We start from the raw sequence: 15,982 nt of genomic DNA, 5'->3' as shown, positions 1-15,982 counted from the left end.
TTTTATCAAACAAGTGCAGCAGGCTCTGGTTATCAAGAGGGCCTAGGACTGGTCATGGTGAGAATGTTGGGAGAGTGGTGTTATCTCTTTCTTCCAGTCCCCATCCTTCTTGAGATCTCTCACTGAGTTTTCTAGTCTCTGTCTCTGAGCAGCAATTTCCCTAGCAGGTCTGTGTCCCTGCCTAGGGTTGACCTCTACAGCATAACCTTTCCTTCAGTGGCACAGGATTGAGAAAAGTCACATGTGCTTTCAAACACTGAAGACCTACATAATTGGCCTAGAGTCTGCTAGGCCCTTTTGCAGATTTTGGTCTTTCTGCTCTCACTGGTTTGGGAAATTATGCTACATGGACAGCATGATCCGTAGACCTGCCTCCCTCCTTGTGGTCCTGGGAGGAAGCCATGGACTCTACCAAGTCTGAACCCCTGAAGGGATCACCAGAGGTAAGTCATTGTTGCTGCTTCTAGTTTTCCAAGGAAAACTGAGGTCTGAAGAGAAGAGTTCTTTCTTTCTTTCCTCTCTCTTTCTTTGTCTCTTTCTGGAGAGAAGAGTTCCTTTCTTTCTTTCTTTCTCTCTCCTTCCTTCCTTCTTTCTTTCTCTCTCTCTTCTTTCTTTCTTTCGAGATGGAGTTTTGCTCTTGTTACCCAGGCTGGAGTGCAATGGCGTGATCTCAGCTCACCGCAACCTCCGCCTCCTGGGTTCAAGCAATTCTCCCACCTCAGCCTCCTGAGTAGCTGGGATTACAGGCATGCGCTACCATGCCCAGCTAATTTTTTGATTTTTAGTAGAGACAGATGGTCTCGATCTCTCTCTTTTTTTTTTTTTTGAGTTGGAGTTTCGCTGTTGTTACCCAGACTGGAGTGCAATGGTGTGATCTCGGCTCACCACAACCTCCGCCTCCCAGGTTCAAGCGATTCTCCTGCCTCAGCCTCCTGAGTAGCCGAGATTACAGGCATGTGCCACCATGCCCAGCTAATTTTTGTATTTTTAGTAGAGACACGGTTTCACCATGTTGGCCAGATGGTCTCAAACACCTGACCTCAGGTGATCCACCCACTTTAGCCTCCCAGAGTGCTGGGATTACAGGCGTGAGCCATCATGCTCGGCCAAGTTGTTTAATTTTTTTTTTTAACATTTATTTTTATTTTATTTTTAAATTCAGTCTCCGTAGAGACTGTCAAAAATTGCCAATGCTCTTATTTCAAGTCGTCATGGCGGAGTATTGGGAAAAGTTTTAAATGAGAAATAATAGCGCCTCGGATAAACCTCATTGCTATGATACTGCCACTGCACAAAGCTATTTTATTTTATTTTTTAAGAGATGGGGTCTTGCTATGTTGCCCAGGCTGGAGTGCTGTGGCTATTCACAGGCTCGATACTACTACTGATCAGCACGGGAGTTTTGACCTGCTCAGTGTCCTACCTGAGCCGGTTCACCCCTCCTTAGGCAACCTGGTGGTCCTCGCTCCTGGGAGATCACCATATTGATGCCAAACTTAGTGCAGACACCCAATCGGCATAGCGCACTACAGCCCAGAACTCCTGGGCTCAAGTGATCCTCCCACCTCAGCCTCCCGAGTAGCTGGGACTACAGGCACACACCACCGCGCCGGGCTGTTTAACTTCTTAATCGTATATAAGCACCTCGCAGTTCAGTAAGAGAGGGGATGTGGACACACTGTGAGTGGTGAGTCATGAGACAGCCATGGGGCTGTGAATTGAGCCCTGGCGTCCTGACTCGCAGCTCAGCAACATAACTGCTTTTCCATCCTGCCTTGCTGGTGTTCTGTGCACTAGTTTCTGTCGCTGAATGTGTGTACTCTGTAGAATACAACAGCACTAAAGAGCAGGAGATGGCTTCTCAAGAAAGTCAAAAGTCAACAATCACCTGAGGCCCTACGCCAAGTTTCTATTCCCAGCCACATCCCCGCCCTAGTGGTGGTTGATGTAACCAGAGCTCCAGCCCCGCCCGAAGTAGGGGCCAGGCCCCTCCTACAGTCTTGGCCGTTTAAAACCAAACTCCGTTCTTCCCAATTGGTTCTGCTTCAAAACAAAGGGGAGGAGGAATACTTGCTTTAGGTATGCTTGCAGCCTGAAGGCAGCAAGTTGGTTTACGGGTTCGGGTCTCGTGTTGGGGCCACCGCGGTGCCTCCGGCTGTTAAAACCAGCCCCTGGATGATGCCAGCCTGGTAATAAAGCAGTGACTACTATGTAAAGGTGGCATAATCACTGCAACAATAACAACCGTAATTTGGTTAATCACCATCCGCCTCTGCGCTGGCGTTCGTCCTGACTCATCCCAGCGGCACGCGGGCCATTGGGGAAGAAACTGAGGCAGAGGCGGAGCCAGCAGGCTGGCGGGACCAATAGCCCTCAGTTCGGCAGCTCTCGAGGTCCAAAACATGTTGTCTAGGATCCACGCTAAAGGGCCAAACCCCGGAGCGCCCACAAAGCTCGATTCTGATGTAAGGTCTTTGACGTTGGTATCCTCGCGTCCCCACCCCAGGCCGCGAGGCTCTGAACCCCCCAAAGCCCTAGAGAAAGACCCGTTCAGAGCGCGGGGACTGGAATCCAGACTACAGTTCCCTTAGGCCTTTGCGCGCCACGGCGCGCTTCTTTCCCACGCCTCCGATGACTCCCGCGGCCACTTACGCCGCGACGCCTCCTGGGAATTGTAGGGCGGTGGTGTGTCCTTTTGAGCGAGTTTCCAAGCCTGGGGACTCTATGTCCCGTGGTACCCCGCGGCTGTTTCTGACGCGACAGGGAGGCCAGGGAGGTGGGGGCGTGGCTTATGCAGGGCCCCACCCCGCTCTGCTAAGGCCGGCAGGACAAGGCAGTGGCAGTAAGGGCGACGGCGACGGCGGCGGCGGCTTTGGCGGCGGCCGGGGGAGGGGCCGGGCGGGGGGCTGGCGGCGGCGGCGGCGGATGGACTCGCGGGTATCGGAGCTGTTCGGCGGCTGCTGCCGGCCCGGAGGGGGCCCGACCGTGGGCGGAACCCTCAAGGCAAGGGGGGCCGGCAGCAGCAGCGGCTGCGGGGGCCCGAAGGGGAAGAAGAAGAACGGAAGGAACAGAGGGGGCAAAGCCAACAACCCTCCGTACCTGCCCCCCGAGGTAAGCACCTGAGAAGTGGTGGGGCGGGAAGAAGCCACTCTATTCGGCCCGGGACTCCAGGGAGGCGGGACCCAGAGAATTAATCCTCCCTTCCGGTGTCGAGACCCCAGAGAGGAGGGACACGGGAGGAGAACCCCTCTTTCCGGTCTCGGGACCCCAGTGAGGAAGGGCAGAGAGACTGGACCTTAAGGGGACAGGACCTCACGGAGGAAGAGTGAAGAGAGAGGACTGCCCCTTCTGATCTAGATTACCCCAGGAGAGAAGTAGAGAAAGGGGATCCTAGGAACAGCACCCCGACCAACTGCGTGTGCAGCCATAAGGAAGAGATACTGCATCCTGGGACGAGAGGCAGGCAGAGTAACCACCACTTCTAAATTTGTTCCGCAGGGAGAAGGGGAGTCCCGGGAAAAGAGCAGTATGTTCCCTCTGCGCGCGTGCGCGCGCGCGCGCACACACACACACACACACACACACACACGGGCACACTCACAGCCTGAGCCAGTGGTTATCAAACTTTGGCATGTATCAGAACCATCTGGATTGCTGGTCCCCAAAGCCCGGCTACTTTTTTGTTTTGTTTTGTTTTGAGACGAATTCTCGCTCTGTTGCCCAGGTTGGAGTGCAGTAATGCGATTTTAGCTCACTGCAACCTCAGCCTCCCAGGTTCTCAAGCGATTCTCCTGTCGGCCTCCCGAGTAGCTAGGATTACAGGTGGCCGCCACCACACCCAGATATTTTTGTATTTTTAGTAGACAAGGGGTTTTGGCATATTGGCCGGTCTCAAACTCCTGACCTCAGGTAATCCACCTGCCTCGGCCTCCCCGCGCCCAACCTAGAATTTCTGATTCTTACTAGTGAGGATGGGCCTGAGAATTTGCATTTCTTACAAGTTCTCATGTGATGCTAATGCTAATGTTCTCATGTGAGGTCCCAGGACCTCACTTTGGAAACCATTGGTCTGGGCCTTAGACTGTCATTCTTGTACCACATTTCCGAAGCCAACTATCCCCAGGAAAATGATTAAAAGGTTTCTGGAAGGTTTTTGTTGATGGGAAAAAAAGTAATCTAAACCCACCATGAGGTGGAGATTATGAGTGAAGACCCATTAGGATCTGAGAGCCAGAGAGCCTTGAAGGGATGGAATGATGACAGGAAGGGAAGAGGGAAGATAAAATATCCAGAGAGGGGAGTAGAGAAATTCAGACTGGCCAGACAGACAAATCCCATATCTCTTTGCACCTGGGAGGAGAAGTCTCAGGCAACAGGGTGCTTCTGTGCTGTGCCACCACCTGGAGCTAGAAGAGGCTGCGGGGTGGATTCAGGATTTCACCTCCACTGAATCATAAACGTTAGGGGGCAGGCAGTAAAGGTCATAGTGAGTCTGTCCATTTCATTACATTTTCTGAGTTTTTCTGTTTCTCTCAGCCCCAGCTTTGAACCTCTGCTCCTCTCTCACCTAGATCTTCTTGGTCATCAGGCTTGTAGTGACCATTGCTGAGCTCACCCTTTGGCTCTGATCCAGAACCTCTTGTAGTCTCTTACTCTAGATGACATCAACTGAGAGGGGCAGGCAGGGAGAAGATGGTGTCTCCTAGACCAGTGGCAAAGAAAGGTTTTAATAGCCTGGGCACAGAGGAGACGTAGACTTCTGGGAAAAGCAGGTTTGAGGCCCTGGAGGTGGGGAGGAAGGGATGAACTTGCATCTAGGAAGAATGTGCTGAACGGATTGGTTGAGAGTTCTGTTCCTGGTTTAACGGGTGACTCCCTGTGTCCTTATTGGCCTTCCCTTCTTAGAGGCTGTGCTGGGGCTAAATAGAGGATCTTGTCTGCCACTGACCTTTGGCAGGCACTTGCCTGAGCAGGTGCCAGTGGGGCTTCCTGCTTTCTCAAGTTAGCTACCTGGACTCTAGTGGGAATTGAAGGGAAGTAGGGATTGGGTCTGGACAGTGTATGGTAACTGCTCACTGTTTCTTTTCAGGCTGAAGATGGAAACATTGAATACAAAGTGAGTTGCAGGCTGGGGGAAAAGCAGGGGCTGGGTAGGTTGTCCTTGCCATCATAGGATAATTTCCCTGAGAGCCTCCCAACTTCATAATCTATAGCAGTTTAAGGATATGGTTCAGGTTAAGGGCTCTGTACCTCGTTCTGTTGGAGGGGGATCACAGGGGATCACATATGAGGAGTTTAAGTGGAAAGAGAAAGTCCTGGTCCTTGCAGCAGGACCAGTGGTTTGGGAGGAACATCTCTGATTTCACCTTCTCTTGATACCCCACTTGCCCTAAGTTGAAGCTGGTGAATCCATCCCAGTACCGCTTTGAGCACCTAGTGACACAAATGAAGTGGCGGCTCCAGGAGGGACGTGGTGAGGCCGTCTACCAGATTGGGGTAGAGGACAATGGACTGCTGGTGGGGCTTGCTGAGGAGGAGATGCGAGCTTCCCTCAAGACCCTGCACCGGATGGCAGAGAAGTATGTTTCCCCTTCCCCGCCAGTTCTCCTTTACCTGACTTGGGACAACCCATGCATACCCAGTTACCTAGGACCTGGGGGGCCAAGGTGGGACTTTCCTTCCCTTGACAAAGGGCTGAAGTGGGGAGGGTTAGTGTTCTGGTCCCCTCCTCAGTGGACCTAGGCTTTTTTGCTCCTTGAATTAAGATATGTGTATTATTTTAGAGGCAACTGTGAATGAGAAATATATTAGAGGGTAGTAGGAAGTGCACTAAGGTATTGGGAGCTCTGTGGGAGGTGCAGGAAGGCTGTAAGTTCACAGTGAGCTTGGAATAGGAGAAGGACAGGTTAGATATGGCAGCTGTGGCCTTGCTGTGCCAGGGTTGGGGCAGACATCACCGTTCTCCGAGAGCGAGAAGTGGATTATGATAGCGACACGCCCCGGAAGATCACTGAGGTGCTGGTACGAAAGGTCCCTGACAATCAACAGGTAAGCACACTCCCATCTCTGTTCCTCATGTCCACACTCTGTGGAAGGGCCCTGTGGTGGCAGGCTATCTTCTGGCCTGGGATCCTGGGGCTTCCAGTTCATCACTTGCTCCCTAGGGAGCATCACTGCCCTTGAGTCTTCAGTGAGAGAGGTGAAGGATTGGAGCCCTTACCTCTGGCAATTCGTCCACAGTTCCTAGACCTTCGTGTGGCCGTCCTGGGAAATGTGGACTCAGGGAAGTCGACTCTGCTTGGAGTCCTGACCCAGGGAGAGCTGGACAATGGGCGGGGCCGGGCTCGGCTCAACCTTTTCCGCCACCTGCATGAGATTCAGTCTGGCCGAACCTCCAGCATCAGCTTCGAGATCCTGGGCTTTAACAGCAAGGGAGAGGTGCATGGGACCAATGGGACCCAGTGGGACCAGACTCTGAGGATGGGATGGTAGTAGTGAAGGATATAAGATGGGGGCAGAGTGTGGAGACTTTTTGAAATGGTATAGATGAATGCCCTGAGGGGACTGTGAACAAGCTCTGTCCCTCTTAGGAAATAAATGGGGAATCAACTGAATTAAATAAAAAACGGGGTCAGGATTAAAAAGCAGGGTCACCCAGGGAATGGTTTAAGTCCTGGCAACTCTGAAAGGGTTGGAAGGGCTGGCAGGGGGCACTGAGAGCCCTGGGCCCTGGGCCAGGTGGTGAATTACAGCGACTCACGGACGGCAGAAGAGATCTGTGAGAGCAGCTCCAAGATGATCACCTTCATCGACCTGGCAGGCCACCATAAGTACCTACACACCACCATCTTTGGCCTCACATCCTACTGCCCTGACTGTGCGCTGCTCCTCGTCAGTGCCAACACTGGGATTGGTACGAGGCATTAGGGCAGGGACGGGGCTGAAGGGGGGGTGCTGACTCTCCTACCCTGGGCTTCAAATCTGGGAGACAGACCAACGCTCTTCTTCCCTCTCCTCCCTTCTTCACTCTCACTCTTCTCTCCTGCTGCCTGGTGTCCTTCTGAGGCAGCTGGCACCACAAGGGAACATCTGGGGCTAGCCCTGGCCCTGAAAGTGCCCTTCTTCATCGTGGTCAGCAAGATTGACCTGTGTGCCAAGACCACAGTGGAGAGGACAGTACGCCAGCTGGAGCGAGTCCTCAAGCAGCCTGGCTGCCACAAGGTCCCCATGCTGGTCACCTCTGAGGATGATGCCGTCACTGCTGCCCAGCAGTTTGCCCAGTCACCCAAGTAAGCCCACCTTACTCTAAAGCCCTGATCCACTAGGAAGGTTGCCACAGGGCCCAGGGCCCAGGAGTATGATATCCCACTCCTCCAGGGCCAGACTAGTTCTGGCTTATTTCAGCGGGTTTTTCAGCTTGGGATTGTGGAAGGGCATTTTGCTAAAGGGTCTGCCTCTTCCCCTGAGCCAAGCTGGAGTATTGCTGGGACCATGGGGATGACGTGCTATGCCAGGCATTTGCTGTTTCCCTTGGGCTTTGGGATGGGCTTCATGTGCAACATTGCTTGGCTGGCTCACAAGAAGGCCCGGAGTTCCTGAGCCATTTGTCGGCAGGACAGAGGGGCCCCTAGCCGCCAAGAGCAAAGCTCACTTTTCCTTGTATGGGGCTCTGGCCTCTGCCTCCTGTTAGAACTGTCTTCATCTGTCCATTCCATGCCTCCTTCTACAGTGTCACCCCCATCTTCACATTGTCCAGTGTGTCTGGAGAGAGTCTGGACCTCCTCAAAGTCTTTCTGAATATTCTGCCACCACTCACCAACAGCAAAGAGCAGGAAGAACTCATGCAGCAGCTGACGGAGTTTCAGGTAGTTGACTGCCCAAACAGCTAGTAGGCTGGGGAACAGGGAGGGGCTGGTTCAGACCAAACCCAGAGTCTGTTTAGAGATTTTGGACCCACCATCCCTATTTGGCAGGCCATTGATAGCATTTTCTTTGGCTTCAGGTAGATGAAATCTACACAGTACCAGAGGTGGGGACTGTTGTTGGAGGGACACTTTCCAGGTGAATTGTCTTGCTTGCTACCCTCCCCTCTCAGCCCTCAGCCATATACTCTAAGACATTCTGGCCCAAAGGAGGAGACCTTGGAATTGAACGGAGCCCATTTAAAGGACGAGCTTGTTTGCAGATTAGGTTTTCACCATCAGAAGAGCTAGAGAAAGGTAGTTTGTTGGCTTTGGAAGGAAGAAACAGTATTGCTGCCTACTGGGCATCTCCAGGCTCCTGAGAGAGAAGTGTGGGTCTTGGGCTCCAGGAAGAAAAATAGTGTATTCAACTGACATCATCTCACATAGGGAATTGAGAGAGGTCACTTAAGACTCTATTTGAGATGGAGTCTTGCTCTCTTGCCCAGGCTGGAGTGCAGTGGTATGATCTCAGCTCACTGCAACCTCCGCCTCCCAGGTTCAAGCAATTCTCCTGCCTCATCCTCCCCAGTAGCTGGGATTACAGGTGTGCGCCACCATGCCTGGCTAATTTTTTATATTTTTAGTAGAGATGGGGTTTCGCCATGTTGGCCAGGCTGATCTTGAACTCCTGACCTTGTGATCCACCTGCCTCTGCCTCTCAAAATGTTGGGATTACAGGTGTGATCCACTGAGCCCAGCCAAGATTTTCTTTTTTATTTTTTTTTGAGATAGAGTCTCGCTCTGTTGCCCAGGCTAGAGTGCAGGGGTGTGATCTCAGTTCACTGCAACTTCTGCCTCCTGGTTTCCAGCAGTGCTCCTGCCTCAGCCTCTTGAGTAGCTGGGATTACAGGCACCTGCCACTATGCCCGGCTAATTTTTGTATTTTTAGTAGAGGCAGGGTTGTCACCGTGTTGGCCAGGCTAGTCTTGAACCTCAAGTGATCCACCCATCTTGGCCTCCCAAAGTCCTGGGATTACAGGTGTAAGCTACTGCGCCCAGCCTAAGACTCTGCTAAGCAGAGAATGAAACCCAAGGGGATAACTTGCCCCTTCAGGGATTAGGTGTTCAGTGTTGTCAAACCAGCAAGTGCTTCTCTGTCCACCATCACTACTGGTCTTTTCTGAAGTTAGTCTTCTGATTCTGAACTCTGGTGGTCATCCCTGTTACATCCAAGTCAGAAATTAGGGTTCTTCCCCACTTGAGGGACTCAACCCTAGAAGGGAAGGAATGCTCTGGGTGATCCTAATAGAGTAGGTTTGGGGACCTTGGCTGACACTGTGCCACCTGCCCTTTGGGCTGCAGTGGGATTTGCCGTGAGGGGGACCAGCTGGTGGTGGGCCCCACGGATGATGGCTGCTTCTTGGAGCTGAGAGTATGCAGCATCCAGCGCAACCGCTCTGCCTGTCGTGTGCTGCGAGCTGGTCAGGCTGCTACACTGGCGCTTGGGGACTTTGACCGTGCACTGCTTCGCAAGGTGAGGTGGGTTAATAGGTTGGGGAGGGAACACTAAGAGAAGTGCCTAGGAGACTGGCTACTGAATGAGGACTCATCTAGGGTGCTTCAGAAAAACTCAGAGGAAACACACTTTCTGATCCAAGAGGCTTCTGGTCTAGCTACGTAGATTATAAAAACAGCTTAGAATACTCAGGAGGTGCAGGTAACTAAATGTGAATCACTATGTTACACTGTTTTTATTGAACACTATTTTTAGTGTTCAGGACCCTAAAAATACGAAGAGTTAGAAGGGCTAGAGGACACAGGAGGTGGGTAAAGACTCATTCCCTCTGAGAGTTTTGATTATTGTCTTTCAAGGTCTTTGTGTTTGGAGTTGTGTAGAGGAAGAGGAAATTCAGGAGCTATAAAGTGCATGGGGTTGGCTGGGGAGGGAGAGTCTAATGTTAATGCTGCCCTTCCTGGGCCTGGGGTCTGTTCCTCCCCAGGGCATGGTGATGGTGAGCCCAGAGATGAATCCTACCATCTGTTCAGTGTTCGAGGCAGAGATAGTCCTACTGTTCCATGCCACCACCTTCCGACGAGGATTCCAGGTGACAGTACATGTGGGCAACGTACGTCAGACGGCAGTGGTGGAAAAGATCCATGCCAAGGTGAGAGGGACTTGGCCATGCTTCCATTTCTCCAGAGGTCAGAAAAGAGGGAGGCCTACCCCAGACTGGCAGAGAACTCCCTGATCCCACAATGGGAATAAAGCCCCCACTTAGGGTGGGTATCGGCCTGATAGGCCCCTGGAGGGTGGAGCCACAGCTGGCAGAGAATGGGACAGAAGGCACTGGCCAGGGGAGTGACCACTTATCTGCTCCAGGACAAACTGCGAACAGGGGAGAAGGCAGTGGTACGATTCCGCTTCCTGAAACACCCAGAATACCTGAAGGTGGGCGCCAAACTGCTGTTCCGGGAGGGTGTCACCAAGGGCATCGGCCATGTCACTGATGTACAAGCCATTGCAGCAGGAGAAGCCCAGGCCAACATGGGCTTCTGAATCCTCCAGGCAAGGACAGTTCTATTGCTGTCCCTACAATATATAAGGTGACTTCCGGCCATGCTGCCCCACCTTTGGCAGCTCTGTGTGTTAATAGGCTAGGGAGAGAGGAGTGCTGTCTGCCACTTGCTCCCTGCCAGCTTTCAGGAGAGGTGCCAAACTTGGCATGGCCAGGGAAGGGCAGTCCTGAGGGAAAAGACAGGATTCAGGGCGGTGCTCAGAAGCTGTGTGCTCATCTGGTTGGCTCATCAACCCTGGCAACCCTGTGGCCTGTCTGCTGGAGCTGACTACATCTACTCATCAATGCCTCTGCCCACTACTAGGACTGGGCATGTTTTGCTGGTGTGGTCTCTGCATCACACAAGGGGTGGCCCTCAAAAGCACTCCTTTTTCTATACCTCTTTTCAAGGCCATGTAAGTTGCCCATCTCTACCTGACTGTGGACAGAAGGTAACTGCTTTTGGCCATCTGGTGGTTGTGGCCCAGAATCTGAAGAAATGGCATAAGGACAGTGAATGGTAGTGCTCCCACCCTGTGCTGAGGCCTGAGGCCTCTTCCTCAGCTTTATATCCCTATCCTTCACTCAAGGGCCATTTCCCCAGTCCCCATCTCCCCCACCCTCTCCCGGCTCATAGGCCCCACAGGTGCTATTTGTTTTGCTGGCCCAGGTGTGGGGCTACCAAGCAAAGACTTGGCATATACCAAAGGCCAGCTGCATGCCCATCAATCTGGTCCTTTTCTTCTGCAGTCATATTGGCTTTCATGCTGGATTAAATGTTTTACTTCCCCAGACTGGTGGCATCTTGAGTTTCCCATCCTGCCACTCTCACTCCTTTTTCCTGCCCCACCTAAACGCTCGTTTTAATAATTTGTAGTGACTGTTCCCTTCCCTCTGTTGCAGGGAACCAGGAGGAAAGGGAAAGATGTTGCCATATTTCCTATGCTTTAGGCATAGACTCTCCCTTTCCCTTTGTTAAGTAAGTGTCCTGGGTGCCCATGGACTCAGGGATTTGTTGGCTGAGGTTTCTCTGCGCGCATATATATATATGTATGTATATATATATTTAAATACACATATATATTGTACAGAATAAAAAATGTTTTATTGAATATACTGTCCTTATGCTTAGACCACAGGCTCAGCTTCCTTCCAGGGCTAGATACTGCTTCAGGTTTAGAGACAAGGGAAACCCCAGCATTGCTGAGCCCTGAATGTGTCAGGAACCCAGCTGGTATCTTTCACCATTCTTTTTCTCTTCTTCACATAGGATCAGCATTCCAGTACTGTAACCAAGCATAGTGGTCCGTTTTGCATAGTTCAAGTGAGCAAAGTACTGAGGCCTTTCACCTGAAATAGGTAGCTACCCTGTATCTAAAGAGTTGGCCACTTGCTAGTGGTCAGAATAGTAAGGAGCCCACTTTTATGACCTGTCAAAGACACAGTGCCAGCTACTTAAAGAGGAGCAGAATTTAGAGACAAAAGGTAATCTGGTCCTACACTTTTCAAGTTTATGTGGCTTAAATTGCTCTTGGAACAATGAGGGGCACGTGACCAAACCTTAGTCACTGTTCCTGTGTTCAGACTACTTGATTTTGACATTTATGGGTAAATAAATAGGGCCCAAAGTCAACTGTAAATAGAGACTGAATTTTGAGCAGACTCTGGCAAAATAAGTATGTGACCCAGAGTCCTATGTGGCATTCTGCCTCTAGAGTATTAAAGTGGTAGCTTCCCTACCACTCAGAGTCAGTTTTATGAAATATAATTGGTTTAACTTGCTACTAAGAAGCCTGTAGTTAAACAACTTCTCTATTAGGGGCTAAACTGTTTATTTCCTCTGTATAGCTGCTGACAAACAGCTGAGGAAGGAATAGCTATATTCAGCAAAAAGGTACTGTAGTTTTCACCTGGGACTGACGTTTGCATGCCAGTCTGCTATCCCCTCCATAGACCCATTGCCAGTGTGCCAGGGCATGGCTGGCATTCCCAAGAAGATAAGGTATGCTGCAGGTACTGTCTTTATTGGTCAGCCACTAGTCACTTCCCCCCACCCGCCTCCAACTCTACCAGTTTGGGCCTCTGAAAATCCAATGAAACCTAAGTTTCTGCAGCATTGTTTTTGTCTCCATGCCAGTTAACCCAACTGTTAATTTATTCAACTTGATCTGTACATCGCTGAGATGAAAGCTCTGTTCAGTTTCCTTATCTTTTGCCTGTATTAAAAAGGAAATTTTGGAAAATCACATTTCAGTACTTAATAAGACATCTCCAGGAACTAGTAAGCAATTCTGCAACATTAATGAAACATTTAGGGGGATAAAAAGTATATAAGGCAGACTCCCAAGGAGTGTATACATTTTCATGGTCTCAATTGTGGTAATCACATCTAAAATTCTTTATATATTCATCCAATGAATATAAGCACCCATTACATGCAAAGCACTACGAAGAATCCTTGCCTTAAGAAGCTACATATCTATTTAGGGGGAAAAGGCCATGCCAGTAACCCTAATGGCTGAAGCACTTACCTCTTAAATTGGTACTTTAGGGCTTAAGAAATGTTCTCTACACACCTGGCCTTTAGTATCTTTTAGGTCAGCATTTCTCAAACTTTAAGATACATATTGGGAAAATTTTTCGGAGAGTCTCGCTCTGTCACCCAGGCTGGAGTGCAGTGGTGCAATCTCGGCTCACTGGAACCTTTGCCTCCCAGGTTCAAGCAATTCTCCTGTCTCAGCTTCCTGAGTAGCTGGGATTGCAGGGATGCGCCACCACATACAGCTAATTTTTGTTATTTTTTTGAAAAAATGGGATTTTACCATGTTAGCCAGGCTGGTCTCGAACTCCTGGCCTCAAGTGATCTGCCTGTCTTGGCCTCCCAAAGTGCTGGGATTACAGGCATGAGCCACCACACCTGGCCCACACTGGGAAATCTTGTTAATATCAGATTACAATTAAGCTGGAATAATGGTGAACCTGAGACTATTTCTCTATTAAAACAAAATGCAAGAGATAGGCCAATGGTTAGAACTGAGGCTAATAGGGTTTACCTGTATGAAATTCACTGTTTATTAAGCTGCTTTTGTGTACAGAGACCTGCCCTATTACTGTATCACTTTTAGGGTTTCAAAGCTTCACCTCACATTCTCCAGCCGAAAACATGTAATTCTGGTCAAGGCATTATCTGAACTGCCCCTTCACAGAGCTAGAGAGAAGTGTTTTTTTTTTTTTTTGAGATGGGAGTCTGTTGCCCCAGCTGGAGTGCAGTGGCATGATCTCAGCTCCCTGCAACCTCCACCTCCCAGGGTCAAGCAATTCTCCTGTCTCAGCCTCTCTAGTGGGTGGGATTACAGATGCCAGCCACCAGGCCAAGCTAATTTAAATTTTTTTTTTTTTTTTTTTTTTTTTTTAGTAGAGACAGGGTTTCACCATCTTCTCCAGGCTGGTCTCAAACTTCTGGGCTCCTGCAATCTGCCAGCCTCAGTCTCCCTAAGTGCTGGGATTATAGGTGCTAGGAATTGGACGCAGACTAGAGAGAAGTTTTTCTTAAAATCCTTTTTCTTTTCTACCTATGCAATGTTATTACAATTAAAACCCCTTTTTAAACTTGGTTCCTTTTCTGTGACAACTTTATGTACTTAATTCTTTTTTTTTTTGAGACGGAGTTTCACTCTTTGTTGTCCAGGATGGAGTGCAACCCTCCTCTACCTGCAGGGTTCAAGCAATTCTCCTGCCTCAGCCTCTGAGTAGCTGGGATTACAGGTGCACACCCACCACACCTGGCTAGCTTTTCCTGTTTTAGTAGAGACGGGGTTTTGCCATGTTGGCCAGGCTGGTCTCGAACTCCTGACCTCAGGTGATCCGTCCACCTCAGCAAGTGCTGGAATTACAGGTATGAGCCACTGCACCTGGCCGTTATGTAATTTAAAACCAGTTAATCTGCAATAATTTGTAAGGTATTATCTCAGTTTTACAGATGAGAAAGTGACAAAAATGACTTGTTCAAGGTCATCATTGCAATAGGCAAAGGTAAGTTTGAACCAGGTCTCTTAGACTCCAAGGCCCACACACTTTTTACTACATGACACTGCCTCCCTAAATGCTAAAGATTAAAAACTCAATGGTAGGATTAATTTTTACATCTCTGTCAGCAGTGGGATTAGAATCCATGCCTGTGAAGAGATGGGACAGGAACTCAGCACCTAAATGGACTGTTTTTTGTATTAAAAATTTCATAATTCCCCTTCTCAGGGAAATCTGTGAAGATAAAATGTTAAAGATCTGTAAAGATAAAATATCAAATCCTACAGGCAAGCCTGAGGGCAGCACTAGTGTGTTAATGGTTTAAAAAATGATTCCAATGTCTGCATGCCCTCAGGCCTGGGGCGTTTATTACTGCAGGCCAAAGGGCTCTTAGGATTTCTTTTGCCTTGAGGAGATGCAGAAACCATCTGGGGGTTTGAGGAGTGGGGCTGCAAAAAGGATTTCTGCAACTCCAATGCAAAATGATAGTCCATGTGTTCTGGCATCTCCCATACTGGTACCATGGAGCCACACTTCTCACAGGGCACTTGATCCTCAGCAGCTAGAAGACTTGGAGTTGCTTTCTGAGTCACCTCCTGAGCATGTTTGGAAGCTGAAGAGGCATGCATGCTTTGGCTGTTGTGGGCCAAATCCGTCTCTGCAGGAGTTGCTTTAGAGGATTCTAGCTTCAACACCCCTTCACAAATAGGCGCACAGCCTGGATACTCTGTTGGTAAAGAGTTTGGTAATGCTTTAGAGCTGGACTGTGGATTTTGTGGAGGGAAATATATGGAAGAATTATTAAGCTGTTTCTGCTTTAGAATCAGACTTTTCTGCTTAAAGAAGGGCTCAGTTCCTTTAGTTTGCCTGGTTTGGAAAGGTAATGAGGGTTTGGATGTTGAATTGCTCGGGGGAGCCTGAGTGGACACAGTAAGAGATGACAGCGAAGCTTCTTTAACTTTCTGCCTTTCTGCAGCTTTTTGGAAGAATGATTCCAGAGAGGTGGTTGCTTTCTTAGCGGCTATCACTGCTGGAGCACTTCCCTGGGTCTTAGCTTCTGAACTGGTAACTGGCACCTTTGGCAGACAACTTGGTTCACTGCTCAAGAAGCTGGTGATGTCTGTGCAAGATGAAGGGGCAGAGGCAGAAAATTTTGTAGCACAGAGGAAAAGCATTGTGAGAGGAGGCGACCTATACAGAAAATAAATAAGATGATTAGCAATTTAGAAGATTAAAATAGTGACCTATTGCTAATTCTACGAATTGAATCTGTTTTAATTCACCATAGGACAGATTTAATCCATAGATGACTAGGATTCTGGTTCTGCCACAAAAATTATTCTTTACTACAGTGATTCTCAAATGTTAATGTGCATCAGAGATTAACAGACCTGATGATGAACAGAGAATTTAACTTCCTAGGTGATACTGATGTTGTGTCTTGAGAACCATTAATTTAGTAACCACTCACCTCCTGACAGCTAGAGATTATTGTTT

The 15,982-nt window shown here is 49.5% G+C and overlaps 2 protein-coding genes and 1 non-coding gene across 9 annotated transcripts in view; 1 reads left to right on the top strand and 2 right to left on the bottom strand.

Annotated features, from left to right (window-relative positions):
- Nucleotides 1-1,162: 1,162 nt before the first annotated feature.
- Nucleotides 1,163-1,299, bottom strand: LOC118153209 (U4 spliceosomal RNA). The gene has a single exon (XR_004742472.1). It is a non-coding gene; the product is annotated as a U4 spliceosomal RNA (small nuclear RNA).
- A 1,509-nt stretch (nucleotides 1,300-2,808) lies between these two features.
- Nucleotides 2,809-12,705, top strand: GTPBP2 (GTP binding protein 2). 4 transcript variants are annotated; one of them, XM_035295716.3, is made up of 12 exons: nucleotides 2,809-3,111; nucleotides 5,090-5,116; nucleotides 5,395-5,579; nucleotides 5,940-6,048; nucleotides 6,241-6,438; nucleotides 6,739-6,913; nucleotides 7,070-7,289; nucleotides 7,730-7,865; nucleotides 8,003-8,061; nucleotides 9,267-9,438; nucleotides 9,905-10,069; nucleotides 10,871-12,705. In XM_035295716.3, the coding sequence occupies exons 1-12, from the start codon at nucleotides 2,926-2,928 to the stop codon at nucleotides 10,877-10,879; spliced, it is 1,641 nt and encodes a 546-aa protein (XP_035151607.2). In that variant the 5' UTR covers nucleotides 2,809-2,925; the 3' UTR covers nucleotides 10,880-12,705. The 4 variants fall into 4 exon arrangements, with proteins under 4 accessions (XP_035151607.2, XP_002746625.3, XP_035151608.2 ...); XM_002746579.7 differs by having other exon boundaries at nucleotides 10,285-12,705; XM_035295718.3 differs by lacking the exon at nucleotides 2,809-3,111 and adding an exon at nucleotides 3,240-3,468 and having other exon boundaries at nucleotides 10,285-12,705.
- Nucleotides 11,543-15,982, bottom strand: part of POLH (DNA polymerase eta) — a 42,178-nt gene continuing 37,738 nt past the window's right edge. For 3 of the 4 annotated variants that reach the window (XM_078369224.1, XM_035295714.3, XM_035295715.3), the window contains one exon: nucleotides 14,018-15,676. In XM_078369224.1, coding sequence (XP_078225350.1) covers nucleotides 14,791-15,676 — 886 coding nt within the window. In that variant the 3' untranslated portion in view covers nucleotides 14,018-14,790. Of the gene's footprint in view, nucleotides 15,677-15,982 lie in introns of all 4 variants that reach the window. The other variant, XM_002746578.6, reaches the window with a different exon arrangement.

The sequence above is a fragment of the Callithrix jacchus genome, chromosome 4 (genome assembly GCF_049354715.1).
Source record: "Callithrix jacchus isolate 240 chromosome 4, calJac240_pri, whole genome shotgun sequence".
In the NCBI taxonomy this organism is placed as follows: Eukaryota; Metazoa; Chordata; class Mammalia; order Primates; family Cebidae; genus Callithrix; species Callithrix jacchus.
This window is presented reverse-complemented; position numbering and strand designations above follow the sequence as displayed.